This window comes from Mirounga leonina, unplaced genomic scaffold (genome assembly GCF_011800145.1).
Source record: "Mirounga leonina isolate KUSES-001 unplaced genomic scaffold, KU_Mleo_1.0 Mir_166, whole genome shotgun sequence".
NCBI classification, from domain to species: domain Eukaryota; kingdom Metazoa; phylum Chordata; class Mammalia; order Carnivora; family Phocidae; genus Mirounga; species Mirounga leonina.
In genome coordinates, this window is record NW_023270418.1 from 33,811,235 (window position 1) to 33,835,477 (window position 24,243).

The window sequence follows — 24,243 nt, forward strand, 5'->3', positions numbered from 1 at the left end:
CCTCCGTTCCCGAGAGGCCGACGGGGAAGGGGTCCCTCCGCGCCCGAAGGGCCGACCGGGGCGGGGGTCCCTCCGCTTCCGAGGGGCCGACCGGGGCGGGGGTCCCTCCGTTCCCGAGAGGCCGACGGGGAAGGGGTCCCTCCGCGCCCGAGGGGCCGACCGGGGGAGGGTCCCTCCGCGCCCGAGGGGATGACCCGGTCTGGGGTCCCGCCGCCCCCGAGGGGCCGACCGGGGGGCCCACTGTCCCCCTCCCGCCTGCAGACCCCTAGGCCCGGCCGAGGGACAGCGGGCAGACCCGACGGCGGCCGGAGGGGCGCGGGGTCAGGCCTCCTCCGGGGGACACACCTGGGGCCGCCGCGGCTGCCGCTGCCGGAGCGCCGAGCGAGGACGCCGGGCTGGGGAGCCGGCCCCTCTCGTGCCGGCGGCCGTTGGCGGTTAGGGGCGGAGCTCACGCGGGCGGCGCGCCGATGGGCGGGGCCCCGACGGGCGGGGCCGACCCGGGGGAGGGGCGTGGGCGGGGCTCGCGGCGAGCAGGGCGGCCCGGGCGGGGGCGGGGGCGGGGGCGGGCTGTTGCGGGAAGGGGGGCCGGAAGGGGCGCTCCCAGGGTCCTCAGCTCCAGGCTCACATGGGGAAACTGAGGCCCCCAGACCAGTCTGACTTCTTCAGAGCAAAATCAGGCTAGATTCTTTTCTTTCGCTGCATAATAAACTCTATACTGAAATATTTGAACATTACAGATAGAGCCGAAGTTCCCTTAAGGACCATGCCATCCCCAGGCGTGCTGCCTGCTAAAGGGGACATTTAAGTCAGCTGTGTGTCCTTCCGGCCTTTCCAGGGCCCCACAGACAGCTGCATGCGTAGGTGGCCTTACTCTGGGTTTATGGCTGAAACATAATCACATCACAGTTGAAGTCAGTTGAGTTCAGGGCAGGACTGAGAATGCGGTTGATATAAACTGAAGAGCCCTCATTAAAAAAATAAAATCTGACTAGCTTGAGTAGCCTGAGCAAGCACATCAACCCACAAGACCGTACCATTCACACATTTTTACAGAGCTGCTCCCAAGCATCAGATGTGCGCAGCCACCTGGGTGACTCACAAACTGGCCAGACTCGAAGGCCCAGGACCTCTGCAACACTCCTAGATGCTCTTCCAGCCCTGCTGGATCAGCCAAAGCCAGCTGCTCGTGAGTCAGGCCTCCCCTCAAATCGGCCGCCTTTCTCAGCCAGCTACCTCTGCCCACACGTGATCCTCTCATCTGCCTTGGACACTGAGGATCCTTTGAATGGTTGTCTTGATTCTGTCCTCCTCCCACTGGATTTGATCTCCACCACCGCCAAAGCCTGATGCTGTCCCCGCTGTACCGAGCTTAGTACACAGTAGGCGCTCAATAAAGACTATTGAGGGCGCCTGGGTGGCTCAGTTGGTTAAGCGACTGCCTTCGGCTCAGGTCATGATCCTGGAGTCCCTGGATAGAGTCCCGCATCGGGCTCCCTGCTCGGCGGGGAGTCTGCTTCTCCCTCTCCCACTCCCCCTGCTTGTGTTCCCTCTCTCACTGTGTCTTTCTCTGTCAAATAAATAAATAAAATCTTTAAAAAAAAAAAAAAGACTATTGAGAAAACTGAATTCATGCGTTTGCTTAACAGATACTTGATTCGTACGTACTATGTGTCAGACACCCTTCCGGGCATGGGAGCAGGGAGAGAATGCATAAACGTAGAGTGGAAACCCACAGCCCAACTCAGCAGCTGCCCTTGTCAGCCAGGTCAGTGAACCTTGTCATGTCCACTCTGCCCAGGCCAGGCCATCTGTGCAAGCCTCCTGCGGTCTCTCTCCTTTGTCTCTAGCGCCTGGGCTTCATCCCTGACTTCTAACCTCTTTATTCATATAACAAAAGAGCCAGAAACAAAGGCTGGGATTAATGTTTTATTAATGATAACATTCATACTACAGTTCCCAGATTTACATCCAAAAGAGCATCTTGTATTTACATGCAATGGACAGCCCAAGATAACAAATTCAAACCACAGCTCTTTTAAGACTATGGCTTATTCCAAATTAAATTAAATACATAATACTCTTCCCTCCTCCTTTCAACATGTACAATAAAAACCCACTCTTCCTTCTTTTAGGAAATATAAAATTGCATTGGTAACTGCACTGGTTAACAATTAATTACATTTGAAATATTTAAACCTGAGAGACGAGCCCAAACGTGTTTGAGTGCTCCACGGCTACATTGGAATTCACATGGGAACGCTAAGGTCAGTGGTCGATAGCAGAGGGTTGGGGTGGCTCTGATAGTGACTGATGCCTGCTCTGACTGGAAGCCACGCCGGGCCAGGGCAGAGTGGGCCATTTCCCCCCACACCTCCTCCACTATGAACCATGGATGAATGGGGGGCGGGGGTTGTTACTGTACTTGTTGGTTTTCCCTTTAGTTTTTTGTGTGTTTTCATTTCTTCTTGCTTTTAAGAGAAAAAAAAATCTTTGGCCCGTTTAGGTGGGATTTTTACATTATCACATATACATATATAAAATATGGAGGTGCGCTGCGGCAGGCGCCCGTCTCCTCCAACAGCCCCGCCTGGTAATCGCCGGAGCGCACAGCTCTCACAGAGGCAGGCCCCACCAGAACAGAGTGGTCAGAAGAATAAATACACAGTTTTAAAAATGGACAGCTAAGCTGGTCATTATGGCCCGGAGGCAGTGGGTCTTTCTCGTTCCGTGATCCTTTATTTTTACATTAAATACTGAAGACGATTCAGTGCATAATTGCTTTTTGGTCGGTCAGACGCTTTCAGATAAAGGCACACCCATCTGAAGGGCAGGCTGTGTTAAACCTAGCACCTGTCACCTGCGACATTTTCGTCCGTCACCAAGATGACGTGGCCTGCCGTTTCCATCTCCCCCCATCTCCTCTGGAAAGGAGAGTGGTTCTCTCTCGCCAGGTGGGACTCGAAAGCACTCTTGGAGCTGACTGGCGCTGCACTCTCCTGACCATTTTGAGGCTATTCTTCCTGTTTCTCAAGCTTTATTCCTTTGTCAGCGGTAAATGTCATGCCCTCCCTTGCTGTCAGCTTGGGTAAGGGGTGCTCCAGAGCCACGGCTTATCCTTTCTTCTTCAGTGACTGCTCCAGACACCTCACACTTGACCATGACATCCCTTGCTCCCCATCTCTCTCTCTCTCTGCCACACACACACACACACACACACACACACACACACACCCTTTCTTTTGTTGCTTAATGACACAAGGAAAGCAGTCTGATGATGGGGGAATCCAGCCCGGCTGCCCTCAGGAGGGAACTGGCCTTTCTAGGGGCAGGGAAACCATAGGAAACACTTATTTAAGGGTCACCCATTCGCTAAATTGAGAAGGGGAGCAAGACACTCACAAGTCCACCTGAAGACCTGACACAGGAAATCTTTCCCACGGTCTCCCTTTCGCTTAGGGCCTCCCGCTTTTAAGGCACTGGGTTTTGAAGACTTGCACGGTCAGTAAAACTAAAGATGGGGCGGACTACGCACTTCCAACACAGGGAGGCAAATACAGGCTACCAAATCGGCTGATGACACAGTTACCCACAGTGACAAAAACTGTTTCCAGAAGCACAGTATCTCCGTTAGTGCGTTTCACATGCGTCAGCTACGAATGGTTAACCTCTCCAAAACTCGACCACTTTCCTCTCTGCACAAAAGCAGCTCTGCTAAAAGGAAATGCCCCTAAGTACCAGGTCTTGGGTCACTCCCCGAGGAAACGTGCCACTTGCATGTCCAATGTGTGAAGTCACAACCCCACTAATCCCTTCAAGAGCTCAACCATATTCTCGTCCCTCAGTCAACACAGGCAGATGCAAAAACTTTTGGGGAGGGGGAGCACTTTATCAAAACATTCCCAAAGTCAGGACCTGCCAGGAAGTAGTTACACTTCACGTGGTGGAGGCCTGCTGTTCTATAAAAAGAAAAACACCAAACCCTCAATGGAAGGAAAACTTCTGAGTTTTGTAGAGCAAATTTGCATCCTGAACTACAATCAGGATCGACAGCTAATTTTCATTTGGTTTTTCATCGGAAGAGCTCGTTTTCCTTCACGACGGCTCTAGCGGAATTACTTTCTGGAGTTGGCGCTGGACCCAAACAAGCTGATGATGTCAGTCATTGCTTGTTTCAGGTGCTTCCCAAAGCGATGCGAGTCCTTTCGTGTGAAGACAAAAAACGAAAACGCACGTTACAACATGGAAACCCCCACGCTTCAAGCCTTTACACTTGGAACCTGACTCAAAGAACAAAAGTTCCTTTTTTGCCAGTTCTCTGGGCTCTGGCTGAATGGCTTAATCACTAAGTTACACGTTCTGGAGAAACGCTGCGGGTTCAAAGAGATAACAGTTTCTAAGTTCACATGGCTGTCGTCTTGATGCAAGGCTTCCCCTAACATCAACGCATCACATAAAGCACAATAAATAAGTGAATTCCAATCCTCTCTGCTAACGGTGAACTTGGCTGTGCTTTCAGGGGATACACAACGTGGAAAGGCAGAATAGAAACAAGGATTCAGGGTGCCATGCTAGGGAGGAAGTCACGTTTTCCACTCCCACAGAACATTGCAGGCCCTGCGTCATCTTATATGCGTTCTCCTTAGCATGTGCGTGCTGACCTCCATCCACCCTCCGATATCAGAGTCTGAGAATTATACAAGCACTCCCACGTGAAGATTTAAGACCATCGCTATAGGCAAAGACAAACGTTTGCAACCAAATAAGATCATTTCTTTAAAATTAGGTTAAAGAGGGGCGCCTGGGTGGCTCAGTCAGTTAAGCATCTGTCTTCGGCTCAGGTCATGATCTCAGGGTCCTGGGATTGAGTCCCTTGTCGTGCTCCCTCCTCAGAAGGGAGTCTGTTTCTCCCTCTCCCTCTGCCCCTCCCTACCCCCCCCCGTTCATGCTCGATCTCTCTCTCAAATAATAAAATCTTTAAAAAAAAAAAAAAAATTAGGTGAAAGAATTTAAAAACTCATTTATTGAAAATGCCCAAACTGAGTAAAAGCATATAGTCGAACTTCTATTTTCTGTCAAATTAAGGAAAAACATGTCTGTCAAATGAAAAAGGAAACAGTAAAAATACTCCATCTTTAGGAAAGGGGGCTTCATTTTGAACTTACGGTCTCAGGGCTGGAGAACTTGGAAGATATATGGAAACTGATGAGGTTCTCTCCCACGAGGATGTATGACACGCCATAACCATCGTCGGCGACCTACAGAACCAGGTAAGATGAAGTTTAACCTCGGGGAACGAGAGGATGTGGAAAGGGGACTCTCTCACATTTTACAGACAAGACAGCGTAAACACCTGCATTAATCATCTGCAGAATTCCTCGGGGTGGGTGGGGGTTCACCAACAAGGAAACGAGGAGTGCTCAGAGTCCACGAAGACCCACAGTGGAGGCGGACGGGCACGTCCAGTCCCCAGATATACAGCTCCACGTATATCTACACTCAGACACTTACTGGCCCGAAGCCCCCTCCGCTGGACACATATTCCGGATTCCTCTCCAAATCAAACAGCTCCACCTGCTGCTGAGGAGTCTGGCTGGTCGATAATCTCCACGGCTCAGATAAAACCTATTGAGTAGAACAAGGAGATTCTCTAATGACACTTTTCCCACTGCTGTCCTCTTCTGTCCCTGCTCAGCCCCGGTGGGAGACAGGGAGAGGCTCGCTGGGTCTCCAGGCTGTCTCAGACGCTGGAGGTCTGCGTCCCTGATGGCCTCGCTGGCTCGGGCCAGTACGTGCGCAGAGAGGGCATCTGGCCTGGAGGGGCCAACGCCAGCAGAAAAAAGGGGGCAGATACACGAACTAAGATTCAGAAAGGGGGCCGTGCCCTGCTGGAACTAATCTTGAGGAAATTTTCAAGCTGCTTGTTCAACACAGCATTATTTAAAGTTAAATTCCATACCTTAAAATTAAATAAACTGTATTAAAAACAAGAGTGATAAACACTCAAGGGCTCATCACTTCCTAATTACTCGAGTACACCTTACAATGACCCAAGCTTGAGGTCATTTGCGTCGAGGAGGTCAGGAGGATACGTGTGACACACAGCATTCCCGGGGGACTGAAGGGGCACAGCACTAAAAGCACAGCTCAGATTTGATACCATGATGACAGCTGAGCCCGAAGACCCACTGGTGAGGCTGCCCTGACTCACTCTCAGCTTAGCCAAGAAACCTGGGCAAGCGGCCACTCTAGCAGCAGGGACTTACTTCCTTCAGGAAAGGGGAGTCCACGGCCAGGTATTTGGACACCACATAAAGACAGAAGAGATGGCGGTCGATCCCAGAGCCAGTCATTGCGAGTCGGTACAGATGCTGGTGCTTCTCGGATGCGATCTGGAACAACCTGAGCCTCTGCTCAACCTGAGCAACAAAGGGTGGGAGAGTCACGTCCTGCAGGATGGACCACATGAGCCTTCTCTGCAGGGGCCCGATGGCACCATTAAAGCAGGCGACCGGGGGGTCTCCGGGAGAGAGTGCCAGAGTGGAAGCCCCCCCGAGCAGCTGCCCCCTCCCCAGATCATGCTGCCTACGGGGCAACCCGAGGGAAAACCCGAGCCCCGAGCCTGTGGGGGGAGCTTGGGTGTGGGCAGTGGGCTCCGTTGACCCCGAGTAGAAGGTTCCAAGGCACGGTTCCAGGCTCCTCACCCACACACCAACTCCCATGCCTCCCCATGCCACGTGAGATTCTAGTGCAGACTCCTAGGGAGTCCAAGCTGATTCGCAGACATTACAGAACCGACGCAAGTGTTAACCTCTCTGTGTGTGTCCCGACCCCGTTTAGCTCCCTTGAAAAGAGACGGGGAGAGAAGCTGAATTCTGCACCTCCGGAGAAGGTGGGCACGGGACCTCCTCAGCCTGGAGCCAGCTTACCGTCTGGGTGGGGTCCACCATGGCGAGCACAAAGTTGCACGACTCAGCGGTACAGGAACGCACGGTCTCCGTCCTCCCCTCTCGGAAGAGCCGGGTCATGGAGGCCTCGTACGTCAGGCAAAATTTGCCCATGTCCTGGGAGAGGAAAAGTATTTTAATACAAGGCAGGGCCCGCTGATGGACTCTAATGCACAAGAAGGGATGGGTTACGGTCAGCTTTAGCTTTTAGTCCTCATCAGTCTTCACACGGGGTTGTGCAACAGGCAGACGGAGACATCATTAGCTTTGGAAAGGCCCGGGGGTGGGTGGGAGGGGTCAGTTTCTGGGTAGCCCAGGTCCTATTTCCAGATGCAACTGATGCACAATTTCCTGAGCTTCACACACCTACTCGAGTGCAGACACACTTATGGAAGGGATACATGACAAGATGGGCATGCAACATTTGGAAATTATTCAAAGACACAAGGTGTTGGCAGGAAATATTCCATCATGTTTGGATGACAATGAGGATGACCCAGGAGAGAAGGGACAGGTGAGGAGCAATGTCCCCCCAGCAGGAGGGCAGGTGGCCAGCTGCCCCACCGGACAGGAGCAGAGGGGGGCGGCTGTGGGGAAGCAGGGGGACGGTTAGGAGGTCTCTTTGGAACGCTCTCGTTTTCTCCATGAACCAAGAAGAAGGCTTGGCCTGCTGAGGCTGGGGAAGCAGGGAGGGGCCGGGAGTCAGAGTGAAGGTGTGGGGAACCAGCACAGAGGGGCATAGAGGGGGCTGCCCGGGGGCCCGCCAGAGTCAGCACTCAGTAATTGGAAGTGGAAGAGGCAGCCCCTTGGGGTTTGTCTCCAGCCACGCCGGCCTCTTGGGTGCAGGGCTGAGGAGCCCATGCCCAGTGCGGGGGAAAGGGGAGGGCAAGATGGGCAGAGGCCCCGTGGGGTCCAGGGACTAGAAGCGGGACAGGATGACAGAAGAGGTAGCACCTGAGGCTGAGCCCCTGTAGGTGACAGGAGGACAGCTCAGCAGGGGCTCCAGGGAGAAGCAGCAGGTGGTGCAGGACAGGGTCCGAGGAGCACACAGCGTCCCGCCGCATGCGCTAGGGGAGGAAATCACCTGCCAACTGACCCCGGCCGCGGGCCAACTCCAAGACACCCAGGTTCCCAGTCTGGACGGGAAAGTGGCCCACAGCAGCCTGTGGACCCCAATTCTTCCTGACCGGACAACGCCTCTCGGCGTCTGGGCCCTGCTGACCCCAAGGGCACAGAGGACACCCTGTCACCAGCCGATACAGTGAAGCAAAACCCAGTGCCAGAGTCAAGGCTGAAGTTCCCGGTGAGCGGGCCATGCCTGGGAGTGGCCTTCGGGGCTCTGTCCCTCCCCCAGTCCTGCCTGTGAAGTGACGAGGCGAGCAGGCCACGGGGTGAGGAACACAGGCCCGGAGGTCTCTGACGAGCCACCGCTGACTGCCATCCACGCGCGGCACTCCCGACGGAAGCCTTCCACGCTGCCCCCGACGCCCGGCACAAGGAACCACCAACTCACCACTTCTTCCACACACCAGTCATTACTTTTCCCCTGGGTGGACTCCAAGAGGGGCTCTAACTCCTCATTCTATTCTATGCAGAGTGAGAATAAGAATAGAACAGGTAAGCAGGGGGGTCCAGGTGATTCGCCAAATACGCCTTTCAGAGAACTTCCTACCAGCTGTCGCCGGCGGGCAGGTTAAAGGGGCGCATGACAAGGAAATGGGGGGGCAGGAAGAGAAGGAGCTATAAGAGAAAAGTAGAAATCTGGCATTTTAGGCATTCAATAAACGTTAGCTTGGGATACATAAGGCACTGATTTATGCGAGGTCCACTTTCCAACACCAAACTTTAATTGTGTCAGTGGTCAGCACAGTCATGCATCGATACCCATAACTTTGCAAACGATCATCTAAAAACCTCTTGGCTAATGCACTGCATGTTAGTGTGCTCAGCCCTGCCCCGCCCCCGTGAGAGCCAAGCCGGGTTGCACCTGCAGCCCCACTTCACCTGCCGCAACCAGTCGCCATCGGGAGAACACCTCCAGTTTCTAATGAGCCAGATCAAAAGACATGGTCGGTGGAGATATGGACAGGAAAAGGTGTGAGAATACAAACCAGTCACACCCTGGGATTGCAGCCCCAGGGCTCGGAGCTCAGGGTTCAGGGGGGTGGCATGGGGAATTTTTCACCTCTAGTTTCTAAATGAAAAGTAAACATGGCCCCGAAGCAGGAAGCAAATAGCTGTAGACTAAAATTACGATCCCCGCCAAGTGTCTTCATTCAGTCAGTCACCACTTATTTACAAATGCCTATTCCTCTGTGGCTAGCACGTTCCTGGCACTGGGGACCGATCACGTCCCTGCCCTCAAGGGGCAAATGTTCTAATGGGAGAAATGGGGTTACAGAATATTACACAGTGATAGGTGCACTGAACAGAAACAAGGCAGGGTGACAGAAGAGCGAGGGGGTGGGAGCAATTTTAAATAGGAGACAGGGGCACTTGAGCAGAGACCTGAGCAACCACGCCTCGATCTGGGAAACAGCCACCACCAATGGAGAGCAAGTGCAAAGGCCCTGAGGTAGGTATGAGCCTGACATATTTGAGCACAGCAAAAAGGCCATTGTGGCAAAAACTGAGTGAATGAGACCGGATGTGTTATGAGAGAAGGCAGACAGGGATCAGACCAACGGTCACTAACCTTCGTAACATGTTAACTTGGAAGGGAAAAATAGATATATTTTAATGTCTACTAACCTCAAACTCAAATACAGCTTTTAGAGGCACAGCCAACAAACCACAGTAACCACCAACAGTGTGGTGACTTTGAAGAGAAATTCATAGCTATCTGCACAACAAATTATGGTTGTTGCAGATGTCCCAAAATACCATCTATGCTTATCATGACTTCAAAATTACAGTAGTCATTAGCTCTGCCACCATAAATTTAGTGCATAATTACACTCACTGCACCACTCATTTACATTTAATATTTTGATGTGCATTTTTACTAACTGATTACCTCTGTAATATCTATGTATTTCCTTTAATGCTTTATAAATGTTATTCTCAGATGGGCTCCCCAAGGCTTTCCCAAACTGCCTATAGGGTCCAGGGCACAGAGAAGGGTCAGAAGCCTGGAACAGACCCCCAGGACATGCAGGACATCTGGATTTATGCAGAGCCAAGGGGAGGTTCTGCAGCTCTGAGTTGAGCAGAGAAGGGTCGAAGCCACAATTCCAGAGCCACGTCCCTAACGCAGTTGGTGCTCAACCGAGCCTGCACGCAAGAACTTCGGAACGGAAAGATCTGCCTCACATTTTTAATAATAGGTCATCTCAATACACTGACCCTTCTTAATAGGTTGAGTGCTCCGTGAAGAACTGACAGGGTGGGGGGAGGAAGCAGGGTGGAGAATAAAATCCTGATTATTTCCAGCCTGAGGGTAAGGAACAGCTATAAGTCCTGAAAACAAGTGATCTGTAACTTCGAAAAAGTAACTTAGGGTTTCTTAAAAAGCAATCGTAATGCACCTTGTGCAAAAAACGTGAACAAAGAACAGTGTAAGAAAATAAAGATCAACCTTCACAGCCCCTTGCTGTATTCTTCATCAACTCCTACTAGATTTTGCACAGGATAAAGCAAGAGCTAGGACATGTGTTCCGTAACATAACAGGCAGGTGGCAAATATCACAGTTTTGAGGGCCAGGTAGGCGGTCTCTGTGGCACCTGGCCAGTCCACTCAAAACACCTGTGAACAGGCCCTCCACACCGAGTGTGACTGAATGCTAACAATACACTGAACTTACACTTGATATTCACACGTCACGAAATAGCATTCTTTTTGTTTGTTTGTTTTTCAATTATTGAAAACACAATACCATTCTAAGCTCAAGGGCCATGTGAAAACAGGTGAAGGGCGGGATGTGGCCCATAGGCGGTTTGCAGATCATCGTAGTAAAAACTCAGAAGTTTCACGTGGTGTCTGATGGCCAAATGTTCTCACAGAACATGCTATAGACACATTTAACCATCACACACAGTCTATTGTGCAAAAATACAATTTAACACGTTTCATGCTGATAACCTTTTCAACTGATTCAAACTTTTACCAAGAGGTATGTTTCAGCTCATCTTTGTGAACCTGTCCATAAAGGATACAATTCTCAAGGAAGAATTTGCCTGGGAAATGGGTATACTTTCAGGACACACATTTCCTGCTGTATGAGCCCAGCGGCCACACGCACACTTCCCTAAGTTCCCCTGTACAAACACGGAATTGAAAGAAGACCTTTGCAAATCACAGAGGCAAAAATGCAGTCTTTCTTACGTTGCACTTATCGGATTCCTAGCAAGATTAAATTTTCCACGTACATTCCCTAACAATTTGTAGTTTTCTGCTCTGGTGAATCACCAACGTCTGCTCTGACTCCATTTTCCTACTGGGCTGTTTATTTGCTTCCCAAAAGGAAGCACTTAGCCAATTTTTCCAACCCCATTCACTAATCGACTCATCCCCTCCCAGTGATGTTAAATCCCGCCTTTATCCCAGAGAACGGCCCAGTGCTGCACCTTGCTCATTACTAGACTCTTCCAATTTCTACATTTTAGGCTTTGGAAGAACAAGTGCCCACCTCGTTACTTTTATTTTTCAGAATGTTACTGGTTATTCTCAAACGCCACCTCTTCCAAATGAACTTGAGGATCAGTCGCTTGAGCTCCCTTCCCAAAATCATCTCCGGACCTCAGACTGTGTCCACACTGGACGTGTGAACTGGGCACACTCGCCTCTGTGGGGTTGCGACTTTCTACCCAAAACCAAAGCCTTGTCTCCCTGTTGGAGACTGTCTCTGCCTCCCTCCCCAAAAGTCCCACCTGCTTTATAAACAGATGCCTGGATCCCAGGCTCCTATCTCTGGTTCCCATTCCACTTGCCCTACTGTACTTTCTACTTGGCCAAGTGCTAGACAAGGGAGATACTGGTCTTTGTAGAATTCTGCTCCGGGCTCCTTCCTGAGCAGCCTCCTTAATTACAAAAGCTTTTCTGCTGTCTCCATCTCCTGAGAAGACATACTGATCCTCCTCCTGCCCAATTATCCCATCAACTGCAGTCACTGTACTTACAGAAAGGCCTTCGAGAACAGTGGAAAGCAGCCTCATCCTTGCTTTAATGGGGTTACTCACATTTTCACCTTTAAAGCCATATGCTGGCTACTGATACATGATGCTATTTATCATGTTAAGGAAACAGCTCCTATTACTTAGAGGTGTTATCGGGAATGCATGCCAAGTTTTTAATGTCTTTCTAGTATCTGTCGAGACGATTATCCTTTTTCTTCCCTGATCTAATAATATAATTTGATCTGTTACTGGATTTACTAATACCAAACCATCCCCTTGTTGGTGGCACCATAAGCTGCTGCTGGTGATTACACGTTTCCTACACTGCTGGATTCTATTTGCTAGTATTTTATTTAGCTTTTTTGTATGTACATTCATGAACAAAACTGGTCTACGGCTCTTTCGCACCATCCCTCCAATTAAGACATGGATTCTAGAACCAGCCTGCCTGGATCCAAGTTCAGCCATGCCACTGTGAGTTGTGGGTCTCAGGCAAGGGAGCTCACCTCCTCGTGCGTGAGGCAGAGATGAGAAAGGCCCCCTCATTCAACCTCAGAGCTCCTGCAAGGCACTTCGCATCACCTGGGCGGCTCTATGCAGCTCCTTATCATGCCCAAAATGAAGCTGGCTCTGGGCATCAACCAGGCGGCCCCTCACTTTCGGAAGCCTCTGGAACCCTACGCTCATCCAAGCAACGAAGCTGCTTCTAAGCAGATTCATGTTGGCGGGCGGCTCTCCAACTTCTGACTTTCATCATGGGGACTGACCTCCTCCTGGCTTCTTACCTTATCTTGGGTCAGCATTACTAACTTCTGTCGCTGCAGAAAATAATCGTTTCGAGATCTGCAAATGTATTACCACGGAACCTGCTGTTCTTTTACGAAAATCTTCTCTGTATCTGAGATGGCACCTCCTTCTATTGCCCGAACACTGTGTATTTACATGCCAAGTCTGCTCAGCAATTTTTAATCTCAAGCTTAGTAATGCTAAGATCCAATTCCTCCATCTAGTTACTGTATTTATCAGTCCCCTCGCTCCATCGGACAAAGAGCTCCTACGATGGCCGCGCTTCTGTCCAATGGCTCCGCGTGCGTGCACTCCGGTGAGTATGTTACTTGGGAAAAAGAAAGCTTCGTGATTTGATCGTCTTTGTTAAGAACTACCGTAGAGGCACCTGGAAGTACGATTTGGGCCTACCTATCCCAGTTTCTCTGATTTTAACATTCTCTCTTCTGCTGTCCTGCATCTGTGTCTTTTCTTGACTCGCCCCACCCCCGCCGAGAGGGGATCTGCTCAGCACACGTCCCATCCCATCTGTGGTAGAAGCCCTGGACCACGGCAGGACTATGAGCAGGCTGTGTCTCAGCCGCTGGCCCCCGGGACAGGCGTCCAAGCCTTCCCCACCCCCGGGGCAATTGGCTCCAGGCACATGCTCAGGACCCTGAGTGCTTGTGACGAAACCCGGGCTCGTACCTGGTAATGCGCCAGCTGGAGAGCAAGTTGGACGAAGGCATCCGGGCTCGTACGGCACTTCTTGATCAGCCCTTTACCAAAGGTGTGGAATGGGAAAGAGTGGAAATCCACGTCATTTGCCAGAATGTTGGCGCTGTTCAGGGAAGTCTCTATCACCTCTTGACACTGGAGAAAAAAGAAGAAAGAGGTGTTACTTACTGGCCGGTGACACACCCCGAAGAGGCGAGATTTTCGTGCAGCCGACAGGGCTGTTGCTTGGAAACACACACAATCCAGTTTTCTTCCCAGAGCCACAGTCCGGAAGCAACAGGGCCCCCCGCTCGCCCAGGAGTGCCGGGGTGACCTGAGCAGGAGGAAGGCCGGTGGGGCACTGCCGATTCCTGGTCTGAGCGCGACCCCACAGGGCATTCCGCACAGTCCGCTTCGTTTAGTATTGTGAAATCCACTGTGGCGACCCCAGACCAAATTTTAAAAAACAAACGAGCCGTGGTACGACCATGCCATGGAGAGGAGCTCCCAAGCCACGAGAGAACGTGGAGGAACCCTAAACACATGTGACTAAGGGAAAGAAGCCGGTCTGAAGAGGCCCCGTTCAATAGGATTCCAAGAATGGGACATTCTGGACGAGGCAAACTGTGGTGACCGTGACAAGATCCCTGGGCGCCGGGGCGTGGTGGGGCAGGGAGGGACAGGCAGCGCCCAGATCCGGGGCAGTGAAACTGTTCTGTGTGAGGCTGGACGTGGATACAGGTCACCGTACATCCATCCAAACACCAAGAACGCGCACCGCTAACTAACGCTGAACCCCACGTCAGCGATGGGCACGTGTGTGCGCTGGGTCGGGGGAGGCGGGTAGGAGGGATCTCTCTGGACTTTCCGCTCAATTGTGCTGGGAAACTACAACCGCTCGCAGAAGTCAAATCTATAGAAAAATTTTGAATACATGGTGACCAACTTGGTCGGGTACAAGGACCCTCAGCCCACACGCCCTGGCAGCAGCAACACCTCTGAGAAGTGCACACCGGCCCTGGAGATGCAGGACAGAAGGCCTGGCTAACACGGTAGCCCCACGCGTGGCATTTTCTACTTCGAGAATCACTCCTCGGGCCTCAGGAGTGACCGCTTGGATCAGATATGCACGAATGTGGTATTTCCAACCCTAAACTTCTTTCCTCAAAACGCTTCCTTTTATTGAGCGGCCTGTGTATGAAAATCTTTAAGAGAGACAGAAATGGTAAGTTAGTGATCTCAGAGTATTTCCACTCTAAAGGAAGTGACTTTGTTTTTTCACTTTTTCACTGTGACGTCCAGCCAAATCTGAGCTGGAAATCTCGCTGACAATCTTCGCCAAAACTTGAAGCAGAACCATTTCTCGGGGCCCCTGAGACAGCAGGAGCTGTGACAAGCAGCTCCGTGGCCCCTGCGCGGACACAAGTCCATGTCCGTGGCCTCCAGCTGAGCTGGTGCACGCGCAGCAAGTACGCGGGGGCAATCGGGCTGTGACCGTTCACGCTCATCCCCCACGCCAGGTTGTTCGGACTCACTTCCTCCGGGATGTCCCACTGCAGCCGTGTGGGGTACGGAATATTCGGGTTGGGGTCGCCCTTGCAGTGCCCGTCCTCCGCATAGCCCAGGTGAAAGGAGTCCATGGCCAGGACATACTGTCGCAAACAAAAAGACACACGCGTCAGATCAGAGAAGACTATGGTCAACAGTGTTACCTCAAGCATCTTTGAAACGACCTCCAGAGGAGACAGAACCTTGCTCTTCGAGGAGATGTAATGAAGACTTAGCAGGAGCGACTCCCGGGGCTGGCAGTGTGCTTGTTCGCACCGGACATGCGCTGCACAGCCACCTAACGTGGAAGTTCTTATTTCCATTGTAGAGGGGAGGAAACCGGACACGGGGAGGCTCCGCGGCTTGCGGGCTGGCGAGCAGCTCGGCCAGGACTCCAGCACCGACAGAGCCTGTTTCCAGGTCCCGGGTGCCCGCTGGGTGTCACCCTCCCAAGTCTGGAAGGCAGGCCCCATTATTCCCACTGTGTAAATGAGGAGGCCGAGCCTCCCGGGGGGGGGGAAGCCGTGCCCCCAGTTTTCACACTCCCCGTGAGCCAGGCCCCGGGCACAGCTGTGACATTCTCTTGCGCCCCACGGGGCACCCACACCAACACTCAGCTGTATATACCGAGCAGCTACTAAGGGCCAGCAGCCCTCTGAGCACCAGTGAGAGAACAGTGAACAAAACAGACCAGAATTTCTGCCTTTCCTCAAAACGTTAAACGTGGCCACCTGACCCACCCAGTCCGCTCCAGGGTACACACTTGCAAGAGATGAAAACATGCACTCACGTAAGACCCATGCACGAATGCTTCCCAGGGGCAGTGTTTATGGTCGTCGGAATATGGAACCCATGCACCGGCCAGAACACAGTCAGAGAGACAGAGGGTAGATGTGTGGTTGCCCAGGGGTGGCGGGGTGGGGGCGCGAAATGAAAATGTCCTAAACTTGGATGCTGGTGATGGTGGTATGACCAACCACCTTGTAAACACCCCAAACCCAGCAAATTGTGTACCTTAAGAAGATGAATTTTATGGTATGTCAATTATCAATTATATCTCTGTAAATAATAATCTTTAAAAAAAAAAAAAAGGAATCCCTGCACTCAGGGAGCTTACATCCCAGTGGCGGAGGCCAAAAAAAAAAACCCCACAAAAAACCAAAACCACACCGAAGTCCGGCTGGTGGCCCTGCCGGATGGTGAGGGGTCGGGGGCTCCAGCGTGGGGGCGCGTGGAGGCGGCCACGTGTGTCCGTGTGGTCGGCGTCCATGTGATCTAAGCAAGCGAAGGAGCCAGTCTATTTGTGTCTGAGCCGCTCTGCATCAAAGCCCCCACAGAAATGCGTCGGCAGCAAACAGGATCCAGCTCTGACCAGATTTATTCTTGACTGGCTCGCCATGAGCAGACCAGCTCCCGTTTTAATTTGGCTCGGGGCTCCATGACAAGAGAGCGGGGTCAGTCCCATCTCTGTGGGGAGCTCCTGGGGCCCGCGTCCACGGAGCCACAGGCCATTCTGTCAGCTGCCAGGAACAGGAGTGATCGCCTTGGACTCACAACGCAATCCCTTTACCCTTATCTCCTCCAGAGCACTTAAAATAGAAGCACGGCCTTGTCAACGTGCAGAGTTCTCCACCTGGTAAGTTACCCGGTGTCGTCCCGGCTGCCCGTGGCTCGGGTTCTGTCTCCTCCACCGAGAAAAGCTGTCACTCAGGACATCCTTGGAACAGGTGCAGCAAGCCTGGACGACTCCGCTGTGTAGACTGACCCCATGTCTAGCTGCTCTGTCCAGGGGCCGAAGGTGGCTGGATCTTCACCGCATCAGCAGATGGGCGGCGGTGAAGACCCGTCTGAGACTTGACCGCTTTTATCGTATGTTCGCGTCTTGGGACCACACCGCTATCTTAAAGACTGTAAGTAATGCTTTGTTTTCCCTGTCTATGCTTTTTCCAACATTGAAGACCTTGCTTGGCTGAAGGAACAGCAGGTTAGGTTTTGCCAAAGGTATAAGACGGTCAAGAGAAGTCTTGGAGTGGGTATCAGGCACTCTTAACCCAGGACTGGGAGAAGGCAGGGGAGGGGCCTGGAGGGAATGCGGTCAAGCTGAGGCCTGACGGGGCCCGTGGCCAGGAAAAGAGTGTTCTGGGCAGAGGAGGGGGCGTGTGCCAAGGCCCTGCAAGAGACAGCAGGACATGCTCTAGGATTTGTGTGGCTCTAGGGCAAAAATGGATAGAATGTTTTAAAAATAAACGTTGAGATTCAAAGCCTTCACAGAAATTAAAAAGAAGAGGAAAACAAAGGACGAGGTCGTGCGTTAAGATGTCTTTACAAGTTCGCTACGATTTCATCATTTTAGGTCCTCGACCGAGCTCCACACCCTGTGAAGGACAGTGGGGTCCTCAGCCTGCAGTCCCAGGGATGTGGCTCCCCCAGATGCAACAAATTTAGGTCACGTTACTCACTCCATTTACTAGAGCAGCAGAAGACTGCAAAGTACAGGCAGAGCATTCAGGGTGAATTTCAAAGGGCCTTGCTGCTTTCACAGAAAGTTACCTTGAGTTTCATCAAATCAAAATACAGAAATTTCTGGATCAGGTCCACTGTTGACAACCCCGGAGTTCAGAAATTTCTTCAAACAAGAACCATGGCGGATGAGTTAAGAAAGCAAAACCTTCCTTCAATTGTTCGTGCCAAACACAAAGACAGTTCCAACAGTTCAGGGAGAAATGGATTTTTTAAAATTTAAAGAAGTGGCAGCGTCCAACACTGCATTTTAACAAGCTGGTAGAGGGACCGGCGGATAGGGGTTTGGCGGTTTTTAAATAACTTGGTAATTCTGAGAATTAAATGATGTGGTTGCATTTTTATCAACCAGGATTTTAATATGCTTGCTTCTAGTGCCGAACACTTGGCACATGGGAAAAATCTCGAAAACACAGCAAAGAAGAAATGGTTTTGCTTTAGCTCTGCCCTGGAGTCCTTGCACGAGAGCCCACTGCCATTCCATTACTTTGGTTCTACCCGGAGATGGCATTAACTGTGTTTCTATTTAAGGAAACTAAGTCGTAGGAAATGAAGACACAAAGGCCTTTTGTTCAGCTAATTAACGTTACATGAAGTGCCGACGTGCGGTAAGAAGCCTTCTATGATCAGACGGGTATCACGCAATGAAACGTGGTCTGGGGTCTGGATCTGCAACAGCAATTCCCACACTCACGTCAAAGCTGCCACCACTCACCTCCCACAGGTGTGCAACAATGGGCGCGTCGGCCCAGGAGTGCTCGGCGTTCATGCCTATCTTCCCGTTTTTGAAGGCAATGAACGTGAAAGACTTATCGAACCACCTACGTGGAAAAGAAACGTTCATGGGACTTAACTTTTTAAAAAGACCAAGTCAATCGAAAACCACGTACTTGTCTTATTCAGGATGGGCTCCTCTGTCCCCACCCCCCAAACAGCGGGGCCGACACTCATAAATCTCCGCAGAGAGTGATAGTAAGAGCACACAGGGAACTTAGATCAGTCACTTCCCTGTTATCAGACACAAAGATAAGCAGAACAGAGTATGTTATTCTAACACGAAGGGACCCACAAGGCAAGCACAGGGAGCCAGGAGGCCATGCGCCCGCACACCCCTACCCTGGACTGAGCCTCACACCCCCCTGCGGGGCAGGCAGGACCGCTCCGCAGACAAGGGGAGGGAGGCTCCAGGTCAGTCACGAGCTCAGGGAGCAAGCCAGAGCCGATACCCAGCTCAGCCCCGTCCACCACCTTCTCCTGCCTGGATTCCAGGCACCGGCTGCCACTCCTCTGACCAGCGCCTCCGATCGGAGATGGTCGGGCACGGAGAGAGAAAAATCTCAAGTCTGCTGCTTGAGGGGTGTGTGTGTGTGTGTGTGTGTGTGTGTGCGCGCACACGCACAGAAAAGAGAACCAAAGTTGTGTTTTTGTGCGAGCCTTATTCCTTCAAGGTAGAGACACAGCCACGTTACCTGTCAAAACACCTGCCGTGTAGGAGAGACTTGGCGTAGCTGTCCATGGATGCATCCGGGTCTTCCTTCCTGTACCCTTGCTCTGTTTCATCGAGCGTCACGAAGAACGCTGCCTTTTCCACAGCATCAAGGGACTGCTTGTTTTTCCCGCGCCCAAAATAGGCTTGGCGACACTTGGCCCAGGGAACTCTGAAACAAGGGTTAGAGTCAAACCTACAGGAATGTGGGGACACCTTACATGTGATGTTCAAAATGACGACGTTTTTCACAGTTTTGTAGGAATTTAAGGGGAACCGCATATTTAGGACTCTGTCTGCAGCGGGTCAGCACCACCCGTCGGCAGGTGCTCCAGAGCAGAGCACAGGCACGGCGTGCACCTCTGTTCACTCAACGCCAGACGGGCCACAGGAATGCACACTTTGAGCACAGCGACCTGGGGGCGGTGGCCCCGAGACAGGGCTCCCCGCACCCACGCCAGGGTCCATCCTGAGGATGTTCTGGCAAGTGCATGGGAGCACGTTCCCTCCTGCCCGGCTCTGCTCCAGCCCTTGTGCACGTGCTAGCTCACTGACCAACACTACCACTCCCGCCTTTCAGAGGGAGAAACTGAGGCACAGAGATGTGGTCACGGCTACTCTGTGGCAGGGAGAGCTTCAAACCCAAGCTGTCCTGACCAGGTCCATGCTACTAATGCCCACAGGACATCCGGGGGCTAAGGGGCAGCAGCCCTGGGAAGGGGATTCTTTTCATCCCACCTTTCGTGGGATACAAGAAGCTGACGTGACACCCACTTCCTGAGAGTTGTTCCAGCCGTGGCTCCTTTGATTGCTCCGGGACCCCTCACTCGGGCCCTCCTTTGGTCCTTCGCCCCACCCACCCTTCCAGATCGGGGTCATCTGGCCTGTCTCCTGTCCTCTTCTCTCCCCAAGCACTCTGCCGAGACAGCCTGTGGTGCCAACACCCCCATAAACACCAGGGTCCCCACACACACAGCTAGCCGGGACCTCTGTCTTCACTGTCTGCCAGGGGCCACAGGGACAACAAGGATGGCTACTATGCAGCTCGTGCTGCGTGAGGAGACAGGAAGGTGACAGGCCAGCATATACACTCGGCATCTATGAGAAGGGCTAGGGGGGGTGAGATGCCCATGTATACACTTGGCGTCTATGAGAAGGGCTGGGGGGGGTGTGAGACGCCCATGTATACACTTGGCATCTATGAGAAGGGCTCCAGGCGGTGAGACGGGGGAGCATCAGAGCCAGGTGCCCAGAGCCCTGTGGGGCAGGTGGTCCCAGACAAGTCCACTCCTCTCCAGCACTTTGTGCCCACCCACCACTGACGCTCACAAGCACATGGGGAGGGAGCTCGTTCCCCGGGACGCACTGCCCTCCGTGGTTCCTTCCAGCCCCGGTGAAGCCCCGGCGATGGCCCAGTACTCCTGGGCTTCTGGGACCGAGCCTCCCCTCCAGCTCACACTGCCCGCTGAGGAGCCGCCAGAGCAGAATAATCTCGTAAATCTGCTCGGGGCCTTCGGGTCGCCCCTTTAATGCCCGAATCAAGCCCCAGTGTAGTCGGGCCCATGGGACCCTCTCCGCGTTCTGGCGGCCCTGACCCACTCTGCCGTTCCCAGCCCGGAGCGTGCGGTCCGCCCCCCGGACGCCCCTGCCACCCTCTGTGGGCCCTCGCCACCTTGCTCCTAGGCTGCCCTAACAGACGCCACACTGCCGTAACTCGGGCGCCGAACGGGGACGATACTGCCCCCCAGCGACAGTGGGCAACGTCTGAGCAGTTCTCTTGGTCACAACGGGGTGGCTGTCAACGGCGGCCAGGGGTGCTGCTCAGCATCGTCCCGGCCCCGGACGGCACCCTGCCAGAGCAAAGGGTCACGTGGCCCCGTGCACACAGAGCCAAGGTGGAGAAACCAGCTCTGACCTTACAAGCTAACCCCTCAGTGAAACAAAAGCCTCTGAATGATCTCTAAACGTGGCAGGAAATTCATCCCCGACACAGAGGCCTTGGCTTCGACTTGTTCTGTGTCCTAAATTAAATGGGCCCACAGCCCTGCGACAGAGCCTAACTGCCGTCTGCCACGAACTCTGGTACCCAGCAGACCCCGGCGCCTCGCACGCGGCCGAGGTGGGCCACCGGCGGGGGCGGGGCTGAGACCCCAGGCTCCAGCCCTGCCCCCAGCACCCCTCCTCCAGCTGGGTCCCCGGGTAGGGAAGAGAACCGCGAGGCCCCCAGAGCCCCCGGGGCACGACCCCTGTCACCGGGGAGCCGCACACCTTTCTCCCGCGGTGAGGGCCGCCAGCTTGGCCTCCCCTGGCTGAGGCTCCGACGGGTCGTCCAGGATCCTCTGCATCTGCTGCTCAATCTCGCGGGGCGTCAGCAGCCTGCCATCATGGTAGAGCCAGACCTTGAAGTAGCGCCCCTCGTGGAACACGACGATGTGCTTGCTGTCCCGTATGTGCTGGATGGTGTCTGCGGCAGGACAAAGAATCCAGAGGCGGGAGGTGAGCAGAGGCTGGGAACGTCCCCCGGCCCAACCGTCCAGCGCTCCCGGCCCCTCCACGCAGCTCGTCCGTCCACGTCTCAGGAGTCTGCAGAGGACTCGGTACAGATCAGAGTTGAGAGGTCTGACTTGTCCCAGCTCCGCTCAGCCACTCACTGGACGTATCCTCTTGGGCCAAGGACTTAGGCCCGCTTGAGGGTTTCTACCAGAAAACTAAGCAAACACGCCCTTCAAGCCTTCACTTCAAAGTCAGAAATAAGAAGATGCGCACTACGACCGCTTCCGTTCCACACTACACCAGGTCCTGGCCAGCACAGTACACGAGGAAAGAACCAACACGATACCGGGATCGGAACACGGGCCTCTCACAGCCACCATTAACCCCAGAAAACCCAACCGACCCCACCAACCACCAGCTGTTTTACATTACTGAGAACACAGCTGGGGAGACACTCAGGGTCTACAATCATGTGCATTCCTCTCCCCTTGAGTTCTGGGCCGAACGGAGCCCCTCCCACTCACATGCTGAGGACCTACCCTCAGATGTGACTGTTCTTGGAGGCAGGGCCTTTAAAGAGCTAATTATGTTAACACACGGTGATTAAGATGGACTTTAATCCCACATGACAGGGGTACTTATAGGAAAAGATGAGGACATAGACACACATGGAGGGACGACCCCGTGAGGACCCAGGGAGAGCACGGCCGTCCACACACGAGGACAGAGGCCTCACGGGGACCCCGCCCTGCCCGCGCCTGCATCTCAGGCTTCGGCCTCCAGGACTGGGGACAGTGAGTGTCTGTTTCAGCCATGCAGGCTGTGGTGTTTTGTTACAATGGCCCTAGAAACTAATATAGTCGGTAGCCAACAACTCAAAAATACACTTAAAACAACAAAAACGATAAAGGAGTTAGGAATAACTCTAACAGACGATGCACAAGACCCTGGCAGAGAAAGTATAGCAGCACCCCGATCCCAGGGGGACGTGTTCCGAAACCCCCACGGATGCCCGAGGCCGTGGAGCATATCAAACCCCAGACACACTCATGTTTTGTTTTTTCCAGTCTATGTACCTACTGGAGGGCCGGGGGGTACGTCCTCAGCCTCCCCTAACCTCCCACCTCTGGATTCTTTGTCCTGCCGCAGACACCATCCAGCACATACGGGACAGTCTGATTTATAAACTAGGTATAGTAGAATAACAATAAAAATTAAATAGAACAATTACAATAACGTATGCTAATAAAGGTTATGTGGATGTGGTGTCTCTCTCTCAAAATACCTCATCCTGGCCCTTCTTTTCGTGATGATGTGAGATGAGTCATGTAGGTGTGACACAGAGTTAGGCTGATGTTATGGGGGATCATCAGCTTCCACACCGTGGCTGGTTGTGGGTAACTGAGACCATGGAACGCAAAACCACAGATAAGAGGAACAACTGTATGACACTTTATTAAAATCACTTTTAAAAGCGCTGTCACTGGGGCACCTGGGTGGCTCAACCATTTGGGCATCTGACTCTTGGTTTCGGCTCAGGTCATGATCTCAGGGTTGAGCCCCGTGTCGGGCTCCATGCTCAGTGGGGAGTCTGCTTTAGATTTTCTCTCACCCCCTCTGCTCCTCCCACCCTGCTCGCTCGCTCTCTCAAATAAATAAATAAATAAGTCTTTTACAAAATAAAAAAAAAATTTTTAAGAATGCTATTACTGTCCCAACACTGCTTTTTGCCAACTCATCCACTTTTCACAAAAATCTGGCCACAGATCACTGGACTCCAGAGTGTGAGAGAGACAAAGGTTGGCTTTCGAGCCAGAAACACCCCACACGGTGAAAGTACTGAGTGCATTGCTGGAGTCTTCAGAAAGCCTCTGGGTCCCGGAACCGAAAAAGGCTGAATCCACTTACGGAAGCCCACCCAGAGGCCAGCTTTTATGTTCGAGGACCCCCATGCCTACCACCACAGGACAAGTTCCTGCCCGGGGCTCGTCGTCTAGAGGTACCTGGCTATAACAACACCCCCCGAAAGCCAGATCAGCTTGGGACTCTGCCAGCTTCGAAAGCAGCAGTGGGTTAAAACAAACAAAGCAGCAGTGGGTTCATTTTAACAGCCCACCGTGAGGTCTCAGATGGGGTCCAGTTTGTCACAAGTGGCCAGTATTTGCTACCCACACGGCCATCCGGAGGCTCACAGGTGGCCCAGCCTAAGCCCTGGCTGGTCTGGGATAGTCCCAGGTGACGACATGTGATCTCCCTTTCATTCTCGAGGGTGTCCTGGCTCCGATTACGTGGCTGCCTGGCATTCTGCGAGGGTCAGGGATGGGGATCAGCTGTCCCAGGTCAGGCTGCTCCTAGTGAGCTGCTAGATCACAAGCCCAGCCCCCTGAGCACAAGCCAGCATGCATTACACAGGAACCCTGCATGTGAGCCAGAGCAAAACTCCCGAGGGAGCCAGATGAAGAAAAGGAATATTCCTAACCAGACCTGGGAGGAACACCCTGGGAGACAGCCTTCGACCAAAGAGAAACTGAAGTCTAAAGATAAGTCACATGCCCTAAGAAAGACCGAGGAAATTCAACAGAAGGAATGTTCCTGAACCTGAAATCTCACTCTCTCAGGAGGGGTCAGCATAAATCCGTGTGCTGCCCGTCCACC

General features: G+C 52.8%; 2 protein-coding genes across 2 annotated transcripts in view; both read right to left on the minus strand.

The window, feature by feature from the left end:
* TESMIN (testis expressed metallothionein like protein) overlaps nucleotides 1-428 on the minus strand; it is a 38,710-nt gene extending 38,282 nt beyond the window's left edge. The window contains exon 1 of the mRNA XM_035012397.1: nucleotides 346-428. The gene's annotated coding sequence lies outside the window, so the exon portion shown is untranslated. The remainder of the gene's footprint in view (nucleotides 1-345) is intronic.
* A 2,056-nt stretch (nucleotides 429-2,484) lies between these two features.
* Nucleotides 2,485-24,243, minus strand: part of CPT1A (carnitine palmitoyltransferase 1A) — a 49,380-nt gene continuing 27,621 nt past the window's right edge. The window contains exons 10-19 of the mRNA XM_035013463.1: nucleotides 21,364-21,559; nucleotides 19,079-19,267; nucleotides 18,325-18,430; nucleotides 15,077-15,193; nucleotides 13,533-13,697; nucleotides 6,927-7,061; nucleotides 6,264-6,416; nucleotides 5,509-5,622; nucleotides 5,163-5,255; nucleotides 2,485-4,199 (exon numbers count right to left, since the gene is read on the minus strand). Coding sequence (XP_034869354.1) covers nucleotides 4,113-4,199; nucleotides 5,163-5,255; nucleotides 5,509-5,622; nucleotides 6,264-6,416; nucleotides 6,927-7,061; nucleotides 13,533-13,697; nucleotides 15,077-15,193; nucleotides 18,325-18,430; nucleotides 19,079-19,267; nucleotides 21,364-21,559 — 1,355 coding nt within the window. The 3' untranslated portion in view covers nucleotides 2,485-4,112. The remainder of the gene's footprint in view (nucleotides 4,200-5,162; nucleotides 5,256-5,508; nucleotides 5,623-6,263; nucleotides 6,417-6,926; nucleotides 7,062-13,532; nucleotides 13,698-15,076; nucleotides 15,194-18,324; nucleotides 18,431-19,078; nucleotides 19,268-21,363; nucleotides 21,560-24,243) is intronic.